Source organism: Sceloporus undulatus, chromosome 1 (genome assembly GCF_019175285.1).
Source record: "Sceloporus undulatus isolate JIND9_A2432 ecotype Alabama chromosome 1, SceUnd_v1.1, whole genome shotgun sequence".
In the NCBI taxonomy this organism is placed as follows: Eukaryota; Metazoa; Chordata; class Lepidosauria; order Squamata; family Phrynosomatidae; genus Sceloporus; species Sceloporus undulatus.
Genome location: NC_056522.1, coordinates 129,000,183 through 129,020,051, shown reverse-complemented (window position 1 = coordinate 129,020,051; position 19,869 = coordinate 129,000,183). Strand labels below are relative to the sequence as shown.

Sequence of the window (19,869 nt, the reverse complement as noted above, 5' to 3'; positions counted from 1 at the left end):
TCCAGGTTCTGGATTTTGTTATTCTCCTGGTTGTGGAGGAGCATTCAAGTACTCTATCCCAATTCTGCCAGCAACAATTGTCCATTTGAAGTTCCATGCCCTCACCTGGCTAGCATTCCTTACTAAGCCAGTGATTAAATGGGTGTGTATTCGGTAGGATATCCGATCACAGAAGAAAAAGAGAAGGGAAATGCAAATTTTCCCTTCTTCTTCCAGTACCACTTCATTGCAGTTTTGGATTTATGTAAGATACCACAAGGATCTGAACAGGGAAGGAAATGCTGGGGGGGGGGGGGGGGGGAGCTGACCCGTCCAACTCATCCCTATCCATGAATAAAACCCTGCATCTCAGCACACATAACTCTGCAGATAGCTTACTTAATACAACAAAGTATATTTTTCTAATGCTCAAAGGAAGAAGATAGACCCTTAAAATACAATTGTATCTTTTATTACTGAAAGGTAAATCTTGCTGCACTGAATGGAGTTTACTGCCAGGAAGATTGGGTATAGGACCGCAAAGCTAATTTGCTCTTTAAAGGAATGGGTTGCCCTCAGTGGGTTAATCTCAATCATGGTCAATTTAAGCAATGGCTCGTTGAAAGCTACATGAAATATATTGTGCTCCCTGTTAAACCTCTGATGTCTATAACTTGCTCTAGCTTTTCTCTGGTTTGAAATGCTTTGGGGTAACAGTGCAGCAATTAATGCCATATTGCAAACAGTGAGAAGATCCAGCTCAGGTTAGACACTGGAGTTTAGCTCATGGTGGTTTATTTTTGCTTACCTCTACTGGGTTTAAACCTTAATTCGGGCAGCATCCTGTTATTATGAGATGGTTTTTGCAGCCTAATTTGCTGCCTGAATACAGCCTGAGTCCATCCCAGCTTCCAGGAGTCCTCTGCCGGCCATTTTCTCAAACTGAGACACTCCCAGATCCAAAAAGAGCCAGGAGGAGCAGCTCTGGCAGCAGGGATGGACCTGGCATCTATTCAGGTAGCAAAAAACTAAAAAAATAAATTAATTAAAATCAGGATGCCACCTGAATTAAGATTTAATCCAGCTAGAGGGAAACTGAATTAAAACGCCATGGGATAAGCTCCACTATTTACATTCAGTCCAATTCAGGCTGGGTCTATATATTCCCAGAATTATCCTTCCATTGATGTATTCCTCTCTAGATGGGCAATCAAACACACAAATGGGTAGTGGGAGAAAACAGGTTGTAAAGTTGCACAAAAGAGGCAGAGAGTGCTGGATTCAATCGCCTTGTTCTACCTTCTCCACAAAACAGATGTCAGAAAGTTTTCTACCCAAATAAGAATACAGTCTCCTAGAATGAGCCTTTTTTATTTCAGTGGAATTTAAACTAGCCCTGGATTGTCCTGGTGAGATTTATATATATGTGCTGACCTTTGGATGGATCATACCCCATGAAATGTCATTATCCATTGTTAATACTGTTCTTGATAGGACAGCATTGTTTGAAGGACACTGTATTAGTGTGCTGAGACAAATCTGTTAAGCCAACTGATCACTGATTTATGATTCTTTCAACCAGGGCATCACATTGGTGTCATGTGATTTCCACCCCTCTGTGTCCTTATGACTATGCACACCCACCAACTAAATATAACCCCTCATAAATCTGATGAAGCAAGCTCTATCTAATCTGTGCAAACCTATTCCACAATAAATTTGGTAATCTTAATATGATAGAGAGTACAATTGTAGCAACTGTGGTTTTATCTAATAGATATGGCTACTTTAGTCAGTACCTGTAAGGCAGCTTTGTGAGTTCTACATTGTAGGATTGCTCTGAAAGGGCTCTGTGTTTTCATTCAGTGAAATTGTTTGGGGCGCTAAATACTCATAAGACTTGGCATGTTTAGTTTCTTCCATTGCCTCATCAGAGCGTGAGAAACAAAACAACCACTTGGAGCCCTATTCACTACAGTGAAAGAAACTCATTTAATATGAAAAAATCCTTAATGAGGAGGATACCATTTTTTTTTGATCCACTTACTGTGAGCAGAGCATAGTCTATCAGTTCCATACACATCTGCTCAGAACTGAGCCACGTTTTGTTCTATGTGCTTACTCCCAGGTTATGCGTGCATAGAGTATGAAGGCAGAGAAGATGAAAAAATGGACATAGTTTTGATCAATTCAGTAGTGTATCATGATCCTGAATGTTTCACATGGTAGTGATAGCTAACCTGTATTCTCAGGGGCTGCATATGTATTGTTTTCATTTTTTGTTTAATTTTTTATTAAAATTTTCTTGTATATTGCTCAGTGGTCTAAAAAGTGGCATGAATGTAAAAACAAATGTAACACAAGACCTTTCATTTCGAACAAAACAGAAAAAAGAAAGAATCAACATTGTTATGTTGATTTTGGCATTTAACTACTCCGTTTTTTAATGAAGTGTTGTGTAGTTATTTCTAGGGCTATGGCAGGGATGGCCATCGACGAGAGAGAGAGAGAAATTTTCCTTTCCTCCAGCAATTTTTATTCCACCTGAGAGTTACTGACTAGCATAAGAGGATGTTTTCACAGCAATTAATTTAATTCATTACTTTTTAACACTATTGGTTTAATTATTTCTATGAAATCCACCTTACTATGTAAATCAAATATTATATGTAGGAAATGGTTCCTTTTAATAGCAAGGGGGTAGGTTTGTCTATCTGGCAAGTTGGTCATCCCTCCCATAGCCCTAGAAACAGTTGAACCATTGCAGTAGGCAGAAAGATCTGTGAGCTTCTGCTCAAACATTTGGTTTCTGAATTCTTGATCTTGTGCTTTTGCCCTAAAGCATAGAATTAACACTTCCAAAACTACCAGTCCTGTAAGTGGAGCCTGAAAAAGTCAGTTACATTTCCCAGAATTGACACACACACAAGGCAACGTGGCCAGCCTTCACTTGAGGTTTAGGTAGTTTGGGAAATATTGGGTGTTATGGGCAGACTGAGGCTGCATCTGTACTGCAGAAATAATGCGATTGGACACCGCTTTAACAGCCATTGCTCAAAACTATGGATTCCTGGGAACTGTAGTGACAACAGCGCTCTCCAACAGAGAAAGCTAAATGTTTCACAAAACTACCAATCCTGGAATTCCATAGCAATGAGCCATGGTAGTTAAAGAGATGTCATGCTGCATTATATCTCCAGTGCTGATTAGACCTGAGGAAAATGAGTTTTGTTCCTCAAGTACTTTCCCCCACCAATTATTAGGTAAAAAATAGTTACTTATATCCATTAAATTAGAAGAACTCCTTCCATTCAGATTTATATTTGAAATAGCCAGGCAGTGATTTTGCTATAATAATATACAAAAGGAGGAATTCTCAGTCTAGGTGTCATATAGTTCTGTGATGCAGTGTTCTATAAGGTGCTGTGATATAGTGCTCTCCACCAAAATGTGTATCTGTGCGTATGTGTTGATTTTAATGCTTGTGTACTGTGTTTTATTAAAATGAGATTAAATTGTCATTTTTCTAGCCTGAATTAATGCTCTCATTGAATTCCATACATTTCTAACCCTCTATCCAGACCCAACATAAATTCAGAGTAAACTAGGACGCAGCTTAGTCTTGCATCAAACCTGCTATAGTCACATCCATATTATTCCTGGCACACTGCTTAAACTATTCTTGACCAGTCAGAATTTTCCATCTTCATTGGTTGATTTAATTAAAGGTGTGTAACCCATTCTACCCATTTGCCTCATTCTTTTGTCCTAAGCAAAGAGATTACCATGGGCACACAAGTTTTCTAAGTGGTCTGAATAGAGGGAATTCACTTCATGTGTCTTACACTAGCACGTGCTTGTTTACTTCTGTGTTATCAATTGACATTAATCTCTGGACATCGGGGGACTTTCAAAAAAGTTAAATTGAAGAATTGCATGAAATTAAGCCTTGGTCCTCCAAATAGCATTAATTCTTTTTTAAAAAAACATGTTAAACAAACAATGTATGATAAAAACAGAGCTTGATGATAAATTAGAGCATTTCATCCTGAATAAGTCTACTTGCTATTTTATTTTCTTGCATGACGTCATATTTAAAAAGCTAAATTTCAGTAGTGACCTTTTTTTGGTGACAAAAATTCAATATTTTGTTCTTTTTTGTGGGTGTTCTGTTTGTTTGCAGTCAGATGAGTGAGCCTCATAGCGGTTTGACGCTCAAATGTGCCAAGTGTGGAGTAATTTCAACAACAGCTTTGTCAGCCACCACCGCCAGTAATGCCATGTTAGTCCTAATCATTTACATCTTCTTGTTACAAATCTTATACAGTGCATGTGAAAAAAAAAATCCTCTACAGTGATGAAAAATAATGACGACTAATACTGAAAAGAATTAAATTTTTAAAGAGAAAAGAACAAAAGAAAAGAAATGGCAACCACACATTTTAATTCAATTTGATGTTAATGTTTAGACAATAAATAATCAGTTTATATGTATCTATATATCTATATATCTTTATAATTGTCATTGGTTTTCACATTAACTAACAAGTTGCCATCTTTAAATAAGATTTCTGTAGATATATCTGTAAAGACAGGACTTTATTTGTCAATTGATGGTTCTACAACATGGTTGTTGCTGTTTTCTTTCTTCTCTGTCACTGTCTAGGGCATCCCTTTGGAGTTCCTGTGTTGTGTTGCCTCTCCTGGCTCTGACTTGGATGTCTGCAGTTCTGGCGATGACCGACAAGAGATCAATATTATTTCAGATACTCTTTGCTGTGTTTGATTCATTGCAGGGTTTCGTCATTGTCATGGTCCACTGTATTCTCCGAAGGGAGGTAAGAAACTACTTTTGGGCATTGGCCTACATCCAGTTTTTAGTTCCCAGCTAAGGGACACTCTCAGAATCAATGGGAGCTTGGTAAGTCAACACTTATGTAAATTCCATGGATCTGTTCTAGAGAATGACAGTTGGATCTAAGTTATGTCTTTTATAACTTACATCATCAGTATGCAAAGGGATCTTGTAGCACTTTTGAGACTTACTGAAAGAAAGAAGATGGTAACATGAGCTTTCATGGACTTAAGCCTACTTCCTCAGAGGCAAGTAGGCTCAAGTCTACAAAAGCTCATGCTACCAGCTTCTTTCTTTCAATTAGTCTCAAAGGTGCTACAAGATCCCTTTGCATACTGATTTTCCAGACTGACACAGCTATGCTTTTGCATTCTTCATCATCGTTGTTATGAAATTTTAGATCAGTGCAGGATATTCAGTAGAACTGGGCATCTTTTCAGGGATGCAAATCTTGTAGATAAAAAAAATTGCAGCAAACAGAATTGTTTCAAAAAAAATTCTTCTTGCCTTAAGCTGCAATGAGATAAGAAGCTTCCTCCCCCCCTCCCCCCCTTTTAGTCCTTCTCAGAGAAAATTTATGCATTTTCACAAGTGAGTTCTATAAAATGTGTAGTGCTGGAAAATATGATATAAATATTGTCTTGTTGCATGCATGAACTTGTTAACAGTAGTAGGTCTGGGATGGATTGCATGTGTCTTGAATATCACTCATCCTTCTCTGTTGTGCTTGTTATGTTGGTTGTGCATAGCTTTATAAAGGGGGGAAACAATAAATTTGTATAGAAACTGGAGTTTTAAGCAAAATATTTTTGGTACAAAATGGGGGTGTCATTCTGAGGAGGCTGAAAATACTCAAATAGGTGCCTTATTATATGTATGTGTATTCAAGTTGTTTGTTGACTTATGGTGACCCAGTGAATTTTATAGGGTTTCCTTAGGCAAGGGATACTCAGAGTTGGTTTTGCCAGTTCATAAATGTTATCAGAAATGTGTGGGAGCTTTGCTGTTGTTGTGTGTCTTCTAACGTATGTTGTGTGTCTTTCTAACTTATGGCAACACTAAGGCAAACCTATCACAGGGTTTTCTTGGCAGAATTTGTTCAGAGAGTATTTTCTCTTGCCTTCCTCTGAGACTGAGAGAGTGTGGATGGCCCAAAGTCACCCAGTGGGTTTCCATGGCTGAGTGGGGATTCAAACACTGGTCTCCCAGTGTCCTAATCCAACAATCAGATCACTATACCACACTGACTCTCAATGGTAGGGGGAGGGGGGAAAGAAATGTGACAGTACCTTTAAGACTAACTGGATTTTATTTTTGCATGAGCTTTCATGGATACAAATTCATTTCTTCAGATGCAGTACTGAGTGGCATTAAAGCCTCAGGTATAAAGCATATTTATACAGTCGTGGAACTGGAACTGAATGTAAGAGGATCCAGAAAGGTTCAAATTACATCCCTTGCCCTACATTTTCAAAGAGCTGGGGGAGGTGATACAAGTTTTTCAGCTCTTTACAGTGGTCAGTGTGAATGTATAATAATAAAATTGCTTTCACACCTTGACATTAAACTGGCTGCTGTAAAGATCTGAAAAACCTGTATCACCTCCCCATGCCCTTTGAAAATGTAGGGCTAGGGACATGATTTGCATCCTTCTCAACCCTGTTACATTCAGTCCCACTCCCACAACTGTATAAATATGCTTTGTGCATGAGGCTGTAATATCACTTGGTATTGCATCTGAAAAAGTAGATTCATGTCCCTGAAAGTTCATGGGTAAAAAGTTAGCTTTAAAGGTGTTACCCTATTTCTTCCTTTTCTCTGCCTTCTTCCTCCCTTTAATGCTGCAAGAAATGAACACAGCTGCTTCTTTGAAAGCTGTACCAAGATAGGTCTTGGTGAGGATCTTGGTAATGGCAAGATTTCTTCCCAGCCCTAAAACCTATGGCTGACATCCTTCATCAGAGGCTACTGTATGATGATGAGCAACAATGCTAGTGAACTGTGAAGATAGATGCAAAGTGGGGCACTATGCAAGATGTCTCATTGCACTGTGGTGATTCCCGCTGCACATTGTCTTGATGCACAATATGTCCTCATGTCATGTGCAACATGTCCCAATGCACAAGATGTCCTATTGTGAATGAGGAGGTATTGTGCATTGAAACATATTGTGTATTGGGATCACTGCACAATCACCATTCTGCTAGCTTTGTTTGTGCAATGGTCTGCGAGACATAACTCCATATCCACTCCACTCCTCTCCTGAGAATGTGAGTATTGCACCACATTGCAATTCACTCTTAGATAATTGTAAGTCATTTTACAATGATGTAAGTACCTAACATGATGCCAGCTGATATTAATTAACCTGGGAATAAATCTCATTGGATGCAGTGATGCCTATTTCTAAGCAGATGTCTATAGCTGGTGGGCAAATGGCAAACTGGGATCTTCTATTAGGCCTCAGGGTGCTTTGCAGATTTCAGGTTCTATAGGCTATATTTCAAAGGAGGGAACTGGCAAAACCATGTCTACATATTCCTTGCCTAACAAAACCCTATAAAATTCATGGGGTTGCCATAAGTCAACAGGCAATGTGAAAGACACATACACACATGCAACAAAGAAAGCTTGAAGAAAAACATGTCACTTTTTGTTTGAGAAAGGCTTTTGAGCTTAGTCCTGATGATGAAAAGAAATCTTTGGGCTGTGCACTTTTCCAGGCCAGATCTCTCAAAGCACTTTAGCAACCCTCCCCTGGAAAGCATACATTGGAGAAATAAGTGACTTGGAGCCAGGAGCCTTTTCTACCCTTCCCAACTCCACTATCCCTTGTCCTCACTGTGTGAGCCAGAGAAAGGGCAACCAGTTGTATAACAGACCGATACATTAGTACTGTGTACCAGCAGGAATCTCGCCATAGCATTTAGGAATCTGGCCATAGCTGTGCTCACAATGTCTGATAATCTGATATTACAATCCTTAAAAATGCTTCTAGTCTATTCACAACATTGCAGACATCATCTCATTTTCTCATATCCCTCAGCTAAAGTTCTTGATTGTTTTCTTCCCTGATCTCACCTAGTACTCTCACTAGAGCATCCAGGAGTCCACTGAAATTATTCAGCATTCCTGTAACTCATGTGCTTTTACATGATATGTTGCTTCAGATCTCTACTTTGGTTCCTCACCTTCTGCCAAATTCAGGACAATCTTCATTTTGAAATTTCTATCTGACTCGGTTTCACCTATATTCTCATTACCAAAGCTAGCATAACCAACTGTAAGGGACTGTGGGAGTTCTAGTCCAAGACATCTGGAGCAGTAAAGATTCCTTACCACTATCTTAAAGCATGATTTTAGCAGTATGTGTGAATGCTGTGTGGGGGGAGATTGAGAACAGGAGGAGGAGGAGAGAGAGGGAGTGAGAAGGAGGGGGAAATGGCATATATGAACACAGCCTACTATAAACCTAATTCAAACCATGTCAAACTCTAAAGATTGATGATGAAGGGAGGAGCATTCATTTACTTTTTCTTGTTTTTCTGCCATTAATGATTGGGGTGCATATTTTTTTTCATTTAATCTTTTGCTATCTTCTAAATCAACAATCTCCTTCATATCAGGATTGCATGCACTAACCCCCCCCCCCTACACACACACATGTGAGGAGAGAGGGCAAGTTGCAAATGCTTTGAATTGGCTACTGTTGCTAAGGAAACCACTTCCTTGGTACCCGCACGTTCAGCACATCTGTCTCTCTTGCTCTGTCTGCCTCCAAGACAATCTTGCAGCTTCATGCCAAGGTGGGGGAGGTGGGAGCAAGTAGATGCTTTAAAGGAACGTAAACAGCATCAGCGCTTCTGTATGGCAATATGAGGAAAAGGAAAGTGAAGACAAGGGACAATTGAAGATGTTCCAGTATTCCATTGTTCTGGGTAGAGCCCTCAAATCATGGAGATTTCCCTCCCTCTTTCTCTCTCTCACGCTTGCCTCCTCTTCACTCTCTCATTCAGCATTTACACATGATGCTCACCCATGTTTTTGTGCACCTTGGGAAACATTCAGCAGGCTGGCCATTGTTTAGTTGGTCTTCTTGGTCTTTGGGTAAAGGCCAGCAAACAAAATATGCTAATCCAGAGGCCTTCCCTCCCTCCATCCCCCTAGATAGTGTTTCGTTAATTCAGCATCAGTTTTGCAGCTTGCAGGCACCTATGTTGTATAGTGATTTGAACATTGGACTATGAAGATTATCACACAGGCTTTCCGCCTGGTCTCAAAGCGGACTGAAACTTTGGGATTTTTTTTTTCAGATTGGATGTTATTGCATACCTCAGACCAGAAGCATCATGACCCAATCTTAGCCATCCCATCCCCAATCCATTCTAATCCTGTATTTCGCAAAGGACGGGACTTAACCGTCCTTTGTGAAGGATGGGATAGCTAACATCAGGTCATGGTGCCTCCAGTCTGAGCAAGGAGGCATGTGATAGCACCCAATCTGAAAAAAATTCCCAAAGGAGGGGAAACATTCTGGAAATTAATTGTCTCATCACCAAAGTTTCTCCACAATATACTTTAAAAAGTGTTTTGTGTGCACTGGGAGTGGCACCTCCTCAAAATTAAAAGAGAATGTTTGCTTGAGGCATACCCTCCATCCAGAGCTTAAAATATTAGCTTGAAAATGAATTAATTGACTTGGGGAAATTAATTTGCTGTTCAAGTTGGGAGAGGTAGAATTTCATTTGGTGTGTTATTGCTAATGAAATTGTTAGTTTTTTTACACACAGAAACTATGGGATTTACAGAGAATTGTGTGTTTGTCACTGTTGCCCCCAAGTGGATAGTTTTGTTACTGGCTCCTTGAAACTTGCTTTTTGTTGTCTTGAGTGGCTTTCGCCAACCTGGAATTTTCCAGGTGTATTGAACTATAAATATTACAATCTGATTGATGGCTGAAAATGGTGCGATTTGTAATATAGTACATTTGGTAATAACCAGTTTTATGAAGGCTGTAGATTGTTTGTCTGCATTGAAAAGGGTGAAAAGGGAAATGGCCTGCAAAGTTGGAGAATTCTGAATCTGAAATATTTGGAGGATCTCTGTACATATGTAGGACCTTTTTTCTTCAGTGACGAACACATGCATCCTTTACCTCCCCTTTCACTTAGAGCCAATAAGCATGAGCTGCTATGTATGATACTGAAACACATCTTTTCCATCCAGTAGCTGGAGTCCCACGTTCAGTCCCTTCCACCTCCCATTTTGAGCAACCACCATACTCTCCAACTATCTTACTCCTCCTGGGATCACCAACTAACACTGAATAACAATGCAAAACCAGTTAAATTCAGTTAAACTAGCTAGTTCCAAGCTCTGGAGATGGGTGCTGTTAAGCTACAAATTAACATATTAAGCCTACTTGGCTGAAAGGGGTAGCTAACCATCATATAATTAGTTGAATGTAACAAGTTATTTCCAATCTCTTCCTTCATCACAAAGAGGAACTTAGTCATCCTAGATATTTGACTTTAAAGACATAGGCCTGTTACGGACTGCCAAAATAAAGCTGCTTCGGGTCTCTTTGGAGGTATGCTGTTTAAATGATGCATGCACCCTAAGAATCTGGAAGCTGCACCAAAGCTGCACTCCAGTGCTTAGGAATGGAGTGTGGCTTTGACGCGACCTCCGGACTCTTAGGACCCATGCATCATTTAAATAGCATACCTCCAAAGAGACCCGAAGCAGCTTTATTTTGACAGTCTGTAACAGGCCATAGCATGTTAACTGCTGATAGCTGGAGGGGAAGAGCAGTAAGTGAAATAACTAGTAACTGGCACCTTTTCATGACACCCAGAAAATAGCCACTTTACACTGCTTAATAGATGGACTCGTCCAGACTGTCAGAAACCTTCCCCCTTCATTAAGATGAGAGGGGATGAGTGTCTTTGTGCAATAGCATACTACATGAAAGGTGCCAGAGGAGACTCTGGACTTTTTAGAGTGGCAAAATGAGGGGCATTGTCACCAGAAATAAGAATTCTGACCCTAATGAAATGTTCCTTCTGTCCCCAAATTTCTAGCATTGCAGTACCTTAAAACTTCAGCTGAGCATTGGGAAACACCATTTAGGAATCCAGAGAGATGGAGCAGTCAAAGTTACCAAGGGAACGCAAACACAGTAAATATGAATTCTAGCTGTGAACAGTTTTCAGTGTCTCCGTCTCTGCAATACTAGAAATTTGGGGAATGAAAGAAAATTTCATTTGGGAGGATGATTTTTATTGAGAGGGGCAAAGCCCTCCTCTTCCCCCTCCTGTACCTGAAACCAGCTTGCCTTTAAAAGGAAGTGCTTCTTTTGTGCACTAGCCAGGGAACAAGAACTAATCCCGACACCATTGTTGATCTACCAGTTGTGCATTAGTTCTCTGTAGAAATATCTAACTTGAGATCATCAAAAACCTTTTAGTTTATCCCTGGCATGCATGTGAAATACATCTCTTCATCATGAATTGATTAGGGTTATCAGCTAATTACATTTTTTTCATTGATCACCCATCTGTCTTGTAATCAATTAAATCAGTTACATTTAAATATATTTGCCAGTCAAAAGCCTCAAGATAGGTACCCTTTTAGAAGACAATAAAGGACAATGGTGTGCTCTTTAGTCTGAACCCTTCCAGTTAATTGAGAGTACATTTGCTCACAGTAAAATGGTATATGGATAAATCATCCCATGTAGTCAATGTACAATGAAATTCCATGAATGTCTAGTCAAAAATAAGCCCTGCTGAGGTAAATAAGTATAGGATTTCAGCTTAAAACTGGCTGCCCTCGTGATGTTAACATTGGGAAAATAGCAAAATACAGCACTTGGTATAAGGAAGCATTGCTCAGAATTTATTCAAAGGCCTTTTGAGAACAGAGTGGTCAGATTGATCTTGGCAGCAGTATTTCTTAAAGGACTACCATTGGGCTGTTGTAGTCATCCATTATTGCTTACAGTTGTGCCATTGCAGTGGTACTCAGATTTTTGTTAAACTATAGACCACAAGCCATTTATATGGAAATAAACCTTCTGGATTTGTTCTTGATAATCTTCCAAGTGGACTTAAATATAACATTTATTAAAGCTGAGTGCATTTGTTCTTCTCTAGGAGATGTTTTAAAAAGGCATTTGGATGGCTTATACAAATCAGATTGTGACTGTAATCCTATAACCATTTACCTGAAAATAAACCCTGTTGAATTCAATTAGACTTAAATCGGGCTAATCATATATAGAATTATACTGTATAATTGTGATATCATTTTATTTGCATTAATTCATCGCAGTGCATTATAGCAGCACAAATATCGGTATATTTGCTGACTGTATATGACACTTAATACCAATGGAGAAAATAAAGATGAATCAAGTATTGTGGTATTATATTTCTAATTATTTTAATCCTCACAGATATAGACATAGATAGAGATATAGATACAGATATGCTAAAAGTTTGCTTTCTTTTTTTCAGGTTCAAGATGCATTTAGATGTCGTTTAAGAAACTGTCAAGACCCAATTAATGCAGATTCTTCAAGTTCATTTCCAAATGGACATGCTCAGATCATGGTTAGTGTTTATTTAATCCTTCTCCAATATTTCTAGTGGGTTTGGATACTCACCTACACACACACATACACATAACAAATATAGCAAGGATGTACAGTTTTAAATAAAAAGGGGAAAAACACAAATCCATCATCATTTTGGTGTGTGGGGGATTGTGTAGTGGTGGCTCGTGGTTCTGATATCATTGAAGTGATTAACATGCTCTAGTTTTTTGAACTTTAAAGGATCCAGAGCGCTCAGTCCTATTCCTAAAATAGGTTCAGTGCCTTGAATAGCTCCCTTAAAGTTTGACTAAGGCCTTGCCTGCATGGGCCAAAAGGCCTGTTTGTCCCTTGTTCTGGCAGTATCCTGTTCTCACAGCCCAAACCCCAGTTCTCGAGCAAACAGTCTGGACAACGTCTGGCACATTCACCACAAGAATCAGGGTATAACACCATGAAATCAAATTAAAATAACCTACCTACTGGAAGGCTCATTGGGGCTCAGAGAGGGGGCCCCTAGGTGAGGCTCAGAGGCTCAGCTCTGCCTGCCCATGCAGACAGCTGCCCTGGCACAAAAATGGAGGGCTGGGTAATGTGGAGAGGCTGCCTCTGGATTATCATGGTCCATACAGAAAGGACCCAAAGTGGATTCACCACTATACTGACATGGGGGTCATTGTGGGAAGGCATTCATAACTTTCCCATTTTTCTATAGACATGCTTTTCTCTCACATAGACTGCTTATTGCTTTTGGTTCCCTGCATGGGACTGAAAATTTTGAGAGGAGTGTCAATGAATCATTATCATCAACAACAACAACAACAAAAACATGAGTGTTAGGGAAAAGATTAATCTATCACAAACCTTTTCCAGCATTGCCCACAGTAAGGGATTATGGGAGCTGCAATCTAAAACATCTGGAGAGCCATAGGTTTCCAGCCTCTGGTTTATATAGTGCATTTCAGCTGTTCAAAGTGTTTTATGAAGATGATCCCAGTAATCCAAACCTTAGAGCTGTAAACTAGCCTAATGCTCTAATCTTTTCATTGCAACGTGAGGGATGAGATTTAGAGAAGAGTTGCCTCCTGGGCATTTCCTCACTCAGACTATTAACTGTTATGCTACACCACTATTTACTTTTATAACTTTAAAAAGGAAAGGCGGGGTATAAATAAATTAATAAAAAAACAGATAGGATTTAATTTGTCAAAATTAGCTTATACATATTGTGAAGAGGAATCCAACTTCCCAGAGTGATTCTGAGGTGTTTTACTGCTTGATGAGAAAGACTAGAGGTCATCTCCCCATTGGCTGTAGCAAAGCCAACCCACTAGCTAATTTACTAGTTTACTACCAGTCCTCATGCCCAGAATCTGTCACCAGAGATAGCCACCTCACTGCCCTGAGGACCAGCCTGGCAAATCTCTTTGTTACCAGCAGCCCTCCATTCTGTCCAAGAACTCCAAGGAAAACTCCAATTTCTGTAGGTACAGTATTTACTGGAAGGAAGAAACTGTCTGTGATCTCTACAATCATCATTGGATTAATTTATCATCATCATCATCATCACCACCACCACCACCTTTCTTTAGTTAAGCAGGTATCTGGAACATAAGAGAATGATTCTTGGATATCCAAATGATACAGTCAAATCACAAATCCATGGGCTTTTTAGGTATTCAAATTAGATATAAGGGTGAACAAATGAGACAACTAGGTAAAACACACACAAAAACTTTCCTTCCTCCATAACCTCTACTAGATAGTAAAGTACAACAAAATGCAAAATCCACAAAACAATGATGCTTTTATTGGGCCGACCAAAATGCACATAAGAGATGATGCAAGCTTTTGAAGCTGCACTAGCTTCTTCATCAGGAAAAGATTTTAATAATCATTAAGAAGAGAGAGAAAAACTGATTATGTTAGCATCACAGCCCTTCATTTTGTCAAGATGTTGCTATTGTTGTTCTCAACTTGAGATAGTATGGAAGGATATCCATGCAGGCAGAGGCTATTCCTTCCTTTGGGCCATGTGAGCACTGGGAGAGAAAGAGTTGTAAAGTCCAGGAAATAAAATGTAAACTTCTTTAGCAACCAAAAAGACACCTCCTTTGAGAATTTCTGTAGCCTCTGTCCACCCACTTCTTAGGCAAATAACACTGAATTTCCAAGAAATGTATGTGTGTGCACTGTTGAAATAATGGCATTTGACACTACTTTTAACTGCCATAGCTCCATTCTACCAAATCCTGGGATTTGTAGTTTTGTGAGGTACCAGCACTCTTTGGCAGAGAAGGCTAAATATCTTGTAAAACTACAAATCCCAGGATTCCATAAGATGTAGCTACAGCATTTAAAGTTGTATCAAAGTCCATTATTTCTGCACTGTAGTTGTACCTTGTTGCATGTGGGAAACTTTTAAGTCTGTTTAGTTAAAACACACCAAATGCAATCCCAATTTGTTTTAAAAAAAAGTTTTACCTTTGTTGGCAGCAGACTAGATAGGCTTAAAGAAATTTTCTAGTTTTCAGATGCAGGGTGATCCAGTACCTCTTTCACACAAGATGAGTATAGCATTATGAACCTACTTTAACGGGCCTTGGTCCCATCCAGTGCACTCCTGGGATTTGCCGTTCCAGGAGGGGCATTTAGACATTTTAGCCAGAAAGATCTAGCGTGGCCCTCACCAAACTACAAATCCGAGACTTCCATAGAATGTTTTCATGACAGTTAAAGTGAAACTGTAGTGCTATAATTGTGTTGCTGATAAGTTGCACAAAGCCTAAATCCATTTTTGTCCCATTGGCCTTGAGGGTGAAGGTTGAAAGAGGGAGAAGAACCTTACAATCAGATGAGGCAAGGACACTTGAGATCACCAGTGGGTTAAGCATAGAGCATCTGGAGAGGCAGGCTTTTAAGGCAGAGAATGGGATGAAATGGGAGCAATTTCCTCTTTGCTTCTCAGCAATAAGATCCATCAAAGGGAATTACAACTTGTGTATATCAGTAGTGTTAGAGACAAGACAGAGCCACTCTCTGAAAAAGAACAGCTAAGTTGTTTAATCTAAACAAGGGGGGCTTTTTAAAGTGCCAGTAAATTTAAAGTCTAACCATCTCCTCACTTACTCGTCCCAATAGTTCAGAATGTTGTAGTCCGTATCACCAGAGACTACTGGAAATGAGTATGCAGATGGTATTTTGTACAGATATTTAGAAGTAGTGAGGAAACTTGGTGAATCCCCGCAGCTCCCTTAGAATTCTACAGTAATAGTGGGCAAATTGCTCTAACAAGGCTTTGCATAACAACCAGTTACTTGAACACATTATGAATGCACAATAGAACAGTTGAAATACTATGGAATGAGGTTTTCTGAAAAAGACAACATGCCATGGAAAATATGATCAAAACAGTAGTTTAGAAATGCTTGTCTGTATATTTATATCTGCATTGTTACGTGTGTGCTGAATGTCATATGTGGAAGGAGTTTTGTTATAAGAAAGCATTCTGAACCCAACAACACTGGCCATGAGCTTGCAATATTCCTATAGCTGTCTTATGGCTGTGCCAATTCAGAATTACAGGAGTGCATCATATAATCACAACAGCAACAACAGCATGCCATTGTTCTGCTGAGTTCTCCTTGCTGAAAGTCTGCTCGATGTGCCCCTGCACTTTGAGTAAAAAGAAGCTTAAAACCAATGTAATGTGAGCAGAGCAAAAGTCCCACTAGGAGACTGCTTTTGGTGATAGCTTTGCCTACACTTTCATAAGACCACAAGAGTTTGTGCACCTGGTTATGTGAAAGGTTATGCAAGAGGCTGTACAACTAGTTGCACTAAAATTGTTTACACCATACGTACTGTATTGGACATTGCCCTTGGGCTAACTGTGGGTGTATCTACACTGTGGAAATAATGCAGATTGAGAACACTTTAAGTGCTGTAACTGCACCTTGTGGAATCCTGGGGTTTGTAGTTTTACAAGGTCTTTAGCCTTCTCTGCCAAAGAATGCTGGTATCTCACAGAACTACAAATCCCAGGATTCTGCAGGATAGAGCCATGGCAGTTACAGTGATATCAAAACTGCATTATTTCTGCAGTGTACACTAAGAACTAGTCTTGCAAAATAAACAACAAAGAGAGAATTCAGACGGGTTACTCCAAACATCACTATCTGCATTATTCTTATGTATTATTTCACATTCCTACCATTTCATTCAATTTCATAACTTCATTATGAAAAAACTACCAGATTATCTTCTCCAAAAATTTCACTTGTTTCTGCTATGTACCTCTATCTATGATTCATTATGCAGTATCTACAATGTAGATGAATCCTGTGAAAATGTGCAATTGCAAAGCAGTTTGCATTATAATAAGATATGGACCACAGTCATCCTTTTCAAATGGTTTATGTTGGGGAAAATGAGAACTAAATGGAGTAAAGACATCAGTTAATTAAGCTATTAATGAACAGCTCAATCTTCAGTTTAAGCACCAACACAGAGAATAATTCTCTCAGTATATGTGTAGACACACATTCAGAAACCACCTTTGTGGTTACTGCCATGCCATTCTCAGAAAAGCGTAAAAACCTCATTCATTTAAGTTTTCTTGCATCTTGCTAAGCTTACTTAGCATTTCCCAAGAGAGCAGCCACTACTTTTAAGCATACCAGAAAAATCAGCTAGCTAGATTCAAGGAAAACCTTCCTTTTCTCTTCTGTACAGCACTTGCATGCATGATTAGTGTTCAGCAAATGTTAATTGTATTAATAACAACTGTATTTGCTCGTTGTTATTTTGTTCTTTTGGCATCTAAAATTACTACTACCCCTCTTCCAAAACTACTTTGAATTCCTATTTTATAATTTGGTTGTAAAAAATGCCCTCTGACATTAACTTTCAAAACTTTAAAGTCCCACTAGCAAGCCCACATTTAAAACAAAACAGTATATATATACCCAACTTTTTCCAGGCAAGCATTCTCTGAAGATGCCAGCCACAGATGCTGGCAAAACGTCAGGAATAAATTCTTCTAGAACATGGCCACATAGCCTGAAAAAACCCACAAGAAACCATGGATGCCAGCCATGAAAGCCTTCGACTTCACAAAACAAGAATAGCAACAACACTAGGATTAAGTCTGATTTGTAATTTGATTTCAATAGAAGCAATCATATGCAAACCAAATTAGGCAAACTATTTCAGATGTAACAAAGTTCATGCCATAGAATTCAGCTAGGGCATAAATCTTTTTCCCCTCCATAAATCCCTTTTTAATCCTAGAACTCTGTTTTAAATAGTTGTAAATAAGGCTCTGAGGCAATTTAATGCCATCTATTTTGTTGAAATTAGGTTGGCAATGAGATTTACCAAGGCTGGGAGGCTTCTGTCTTAGATCATGTTTTGGACCACAGCTCCCTCCAGTCTTCTTAGCCAGCATGACCATTGATGAGATGAGAATTATACTCCAACAGCATTTGAAGGGCCACCATTTCCCCAATTCTGGGGTATAGGAATGGAAAACTGAGCAGTTGGTCAAATATACATGAGGAAGGGCCAACTAAGCATTTGCTATTGACATGCTGTATCTCTTGTCCTTCTGTTCCTTTGCACTACCATCTAATGATGCAGTGATACCATACATACATGTATTGTTTATATTTGATATTATGAGCAGAGCCTGGGAAAGTTCCTTTTTCCCCCTTTTTTCTTTTGGCCTGTAGTTTGGAGCATTTTCCACCAGCATGGCCAGCCGTGATATTTCCCCCAATTGCGCTCAAAAAGAGTAACATTTCCAAGCTCTGATAAGAAGGAGCAAGGCAGTGGCTATGTGTGTCATTCAACATCTAGTTTGACTTTTAGCTGATGGCTGATAATGGTTGTCTTATCTAACTTTTATTTGTTATTGTTACAGACAGATTTTGAAAAAGATGTGGACATTGCCTGTCGGTCAGGTAAGGTGATCAGATCTAAATGCAAATGCAGAAAAATAAAATGAAAGTACCTTTGCTATTCCTATGGGCCCTTGGTATTTGCTGAGGTTTGGTTGCAGGATACCAAAATCAGTGGATGTTCAAGCCCCATTAAATATAATGGCATAGTAAAATGGTATCCCTTATATTGAACAACAAAATCAAGGTTTGCTTTTTTTGGAATATATGTATTTTTAAAATATTTTCAAACCATGGCTGGTTGAATCCATGGATAAAGAATCTGTGGGTATTGAGGGCCTAAAAATGACAAATATACATTCAGGTATGCCTGCAATATAGAAGGCTATTTTACCAACACAAACATTTTTAAAACAGATGTAAATATCAGAACTTGGAAAAGTATCATTTTGTATTGGTGCTTCCAGAATCCCAGAAAACAATGGACCAAATAACTCTTTTAAGTACTGGTAAATATTTGACATCATCCAGAAATACATTTTGCTATAGAAGATATGAGAAAAGGTATGCATTGGTACTAGCAGAGGGATCTGAAAACTCAGTTGCTTGAAATCTGCATGACTGGCCAACCCAATCAGTATGAGAAGTGGGATGAAATCAACCTCAAAGCATAAAAAAGGAAACAGTGTGATAAATTTCCAGCTTCCTCTAGATCCTTATAGATAATGCACTTGAGAAAAGCTTATTGTAATCTACTAGAGCATCCAACCTTCATGCATCACAGCTCCTGAATCTGCAAGCATGTACTGGGTTTGGATCATAGTATGCAGTGACATTAGCAACATGGTTTCCTAAAAAGCCCTTGAAAGGTTGCTTGTGGTAGGAATGGTGATAAAAACAGAAGATTTTTCAATCTCAATAAACATATCTTTATCAAAAATTCAAGTGATGTGATGCCCAATTAGAATATGTTTATAATTCTTCTGAATTAAATATAAATTGTTGTCATTGAATTCCATCTTTCCCAAATTTTAAGTGGTTCCAAGTTTCTTTTTGTTTCTGCATGAATAAAGGTTTATCCTCAGCCCTTTGCTTTGCAGACAAATTGGATGAGAAAATATGGAGGTGTATGGATAGTCTTGTGCCGAATCTTGTGCCAGCCATGAATAGTTCCATACAGTGCACTAGATCACTGTATATGATCCTTTGAAGCCAGTACAGTATTTCATTACCTTGCATATTTAAAAATGCATTCCCAGGGTTATTTGACTATAAACAGTTGTTAATTTTATCTTTTGGAAGAATGACTTCGTTCTGAGCCTTTATTCATTTGTTGGCCTTGTAGGTTTTAGATGGATTTTGGCTGGATCTACTTTGCATTACTATAGCACTTTGTTACCATTTCAACTGACATGGCCTCTTTCTATGGAATTATGAGATCTGTAGTTTCATGAGCTATTCAGAATTCCTTACCAAAGAGCTCTAATGGCATAATTTAGGGGTAGGGGGTCCTCTGGAGAATTCTTAACAGCTGACTG

The 19,869-nt window shown here is 38.9% G+C and overlaps 1 protein-coding gene across 5 annotated transcripts in view; it reads left to right on the top strand.

Moving 5' to 3' along the window:
* ADGRB3 (adhesion G protein-coupled receptor B3) overlaps window positions 1-19,869 on the top strand; it is a 625,822-nt gene that overhangs the window by 565,373 nt on the left and 40,580 nt on the right. For 4 of the 5 annotated variants that reach the window (XM_042465745.1, XM_042465732.1, XM_042465762.1 and 1 more), the window contains 4 exons: window positions 4,163-4,261; window positions 4,646-4,817; window positions 12,355-12,450; window positions 18,355-18,394. In XM_042465745.1, coding sequence (XP_042321679.1) covers window positions 4,163-4,261; window positions 4,646-4,817; window positions 12,355-12,450; window positions 18,355-18,394 — 407 coding nt within the window. The remainder of the gene's footprint in view (window positions 1-4,162; window positions 4,262-4,645; window positions 4,818-12,354; window positions 12,451-18,354; window positions 18,395-19,869) is intronic. The other variant, XM_042465739.1, reaches the window with a different exon arrangement.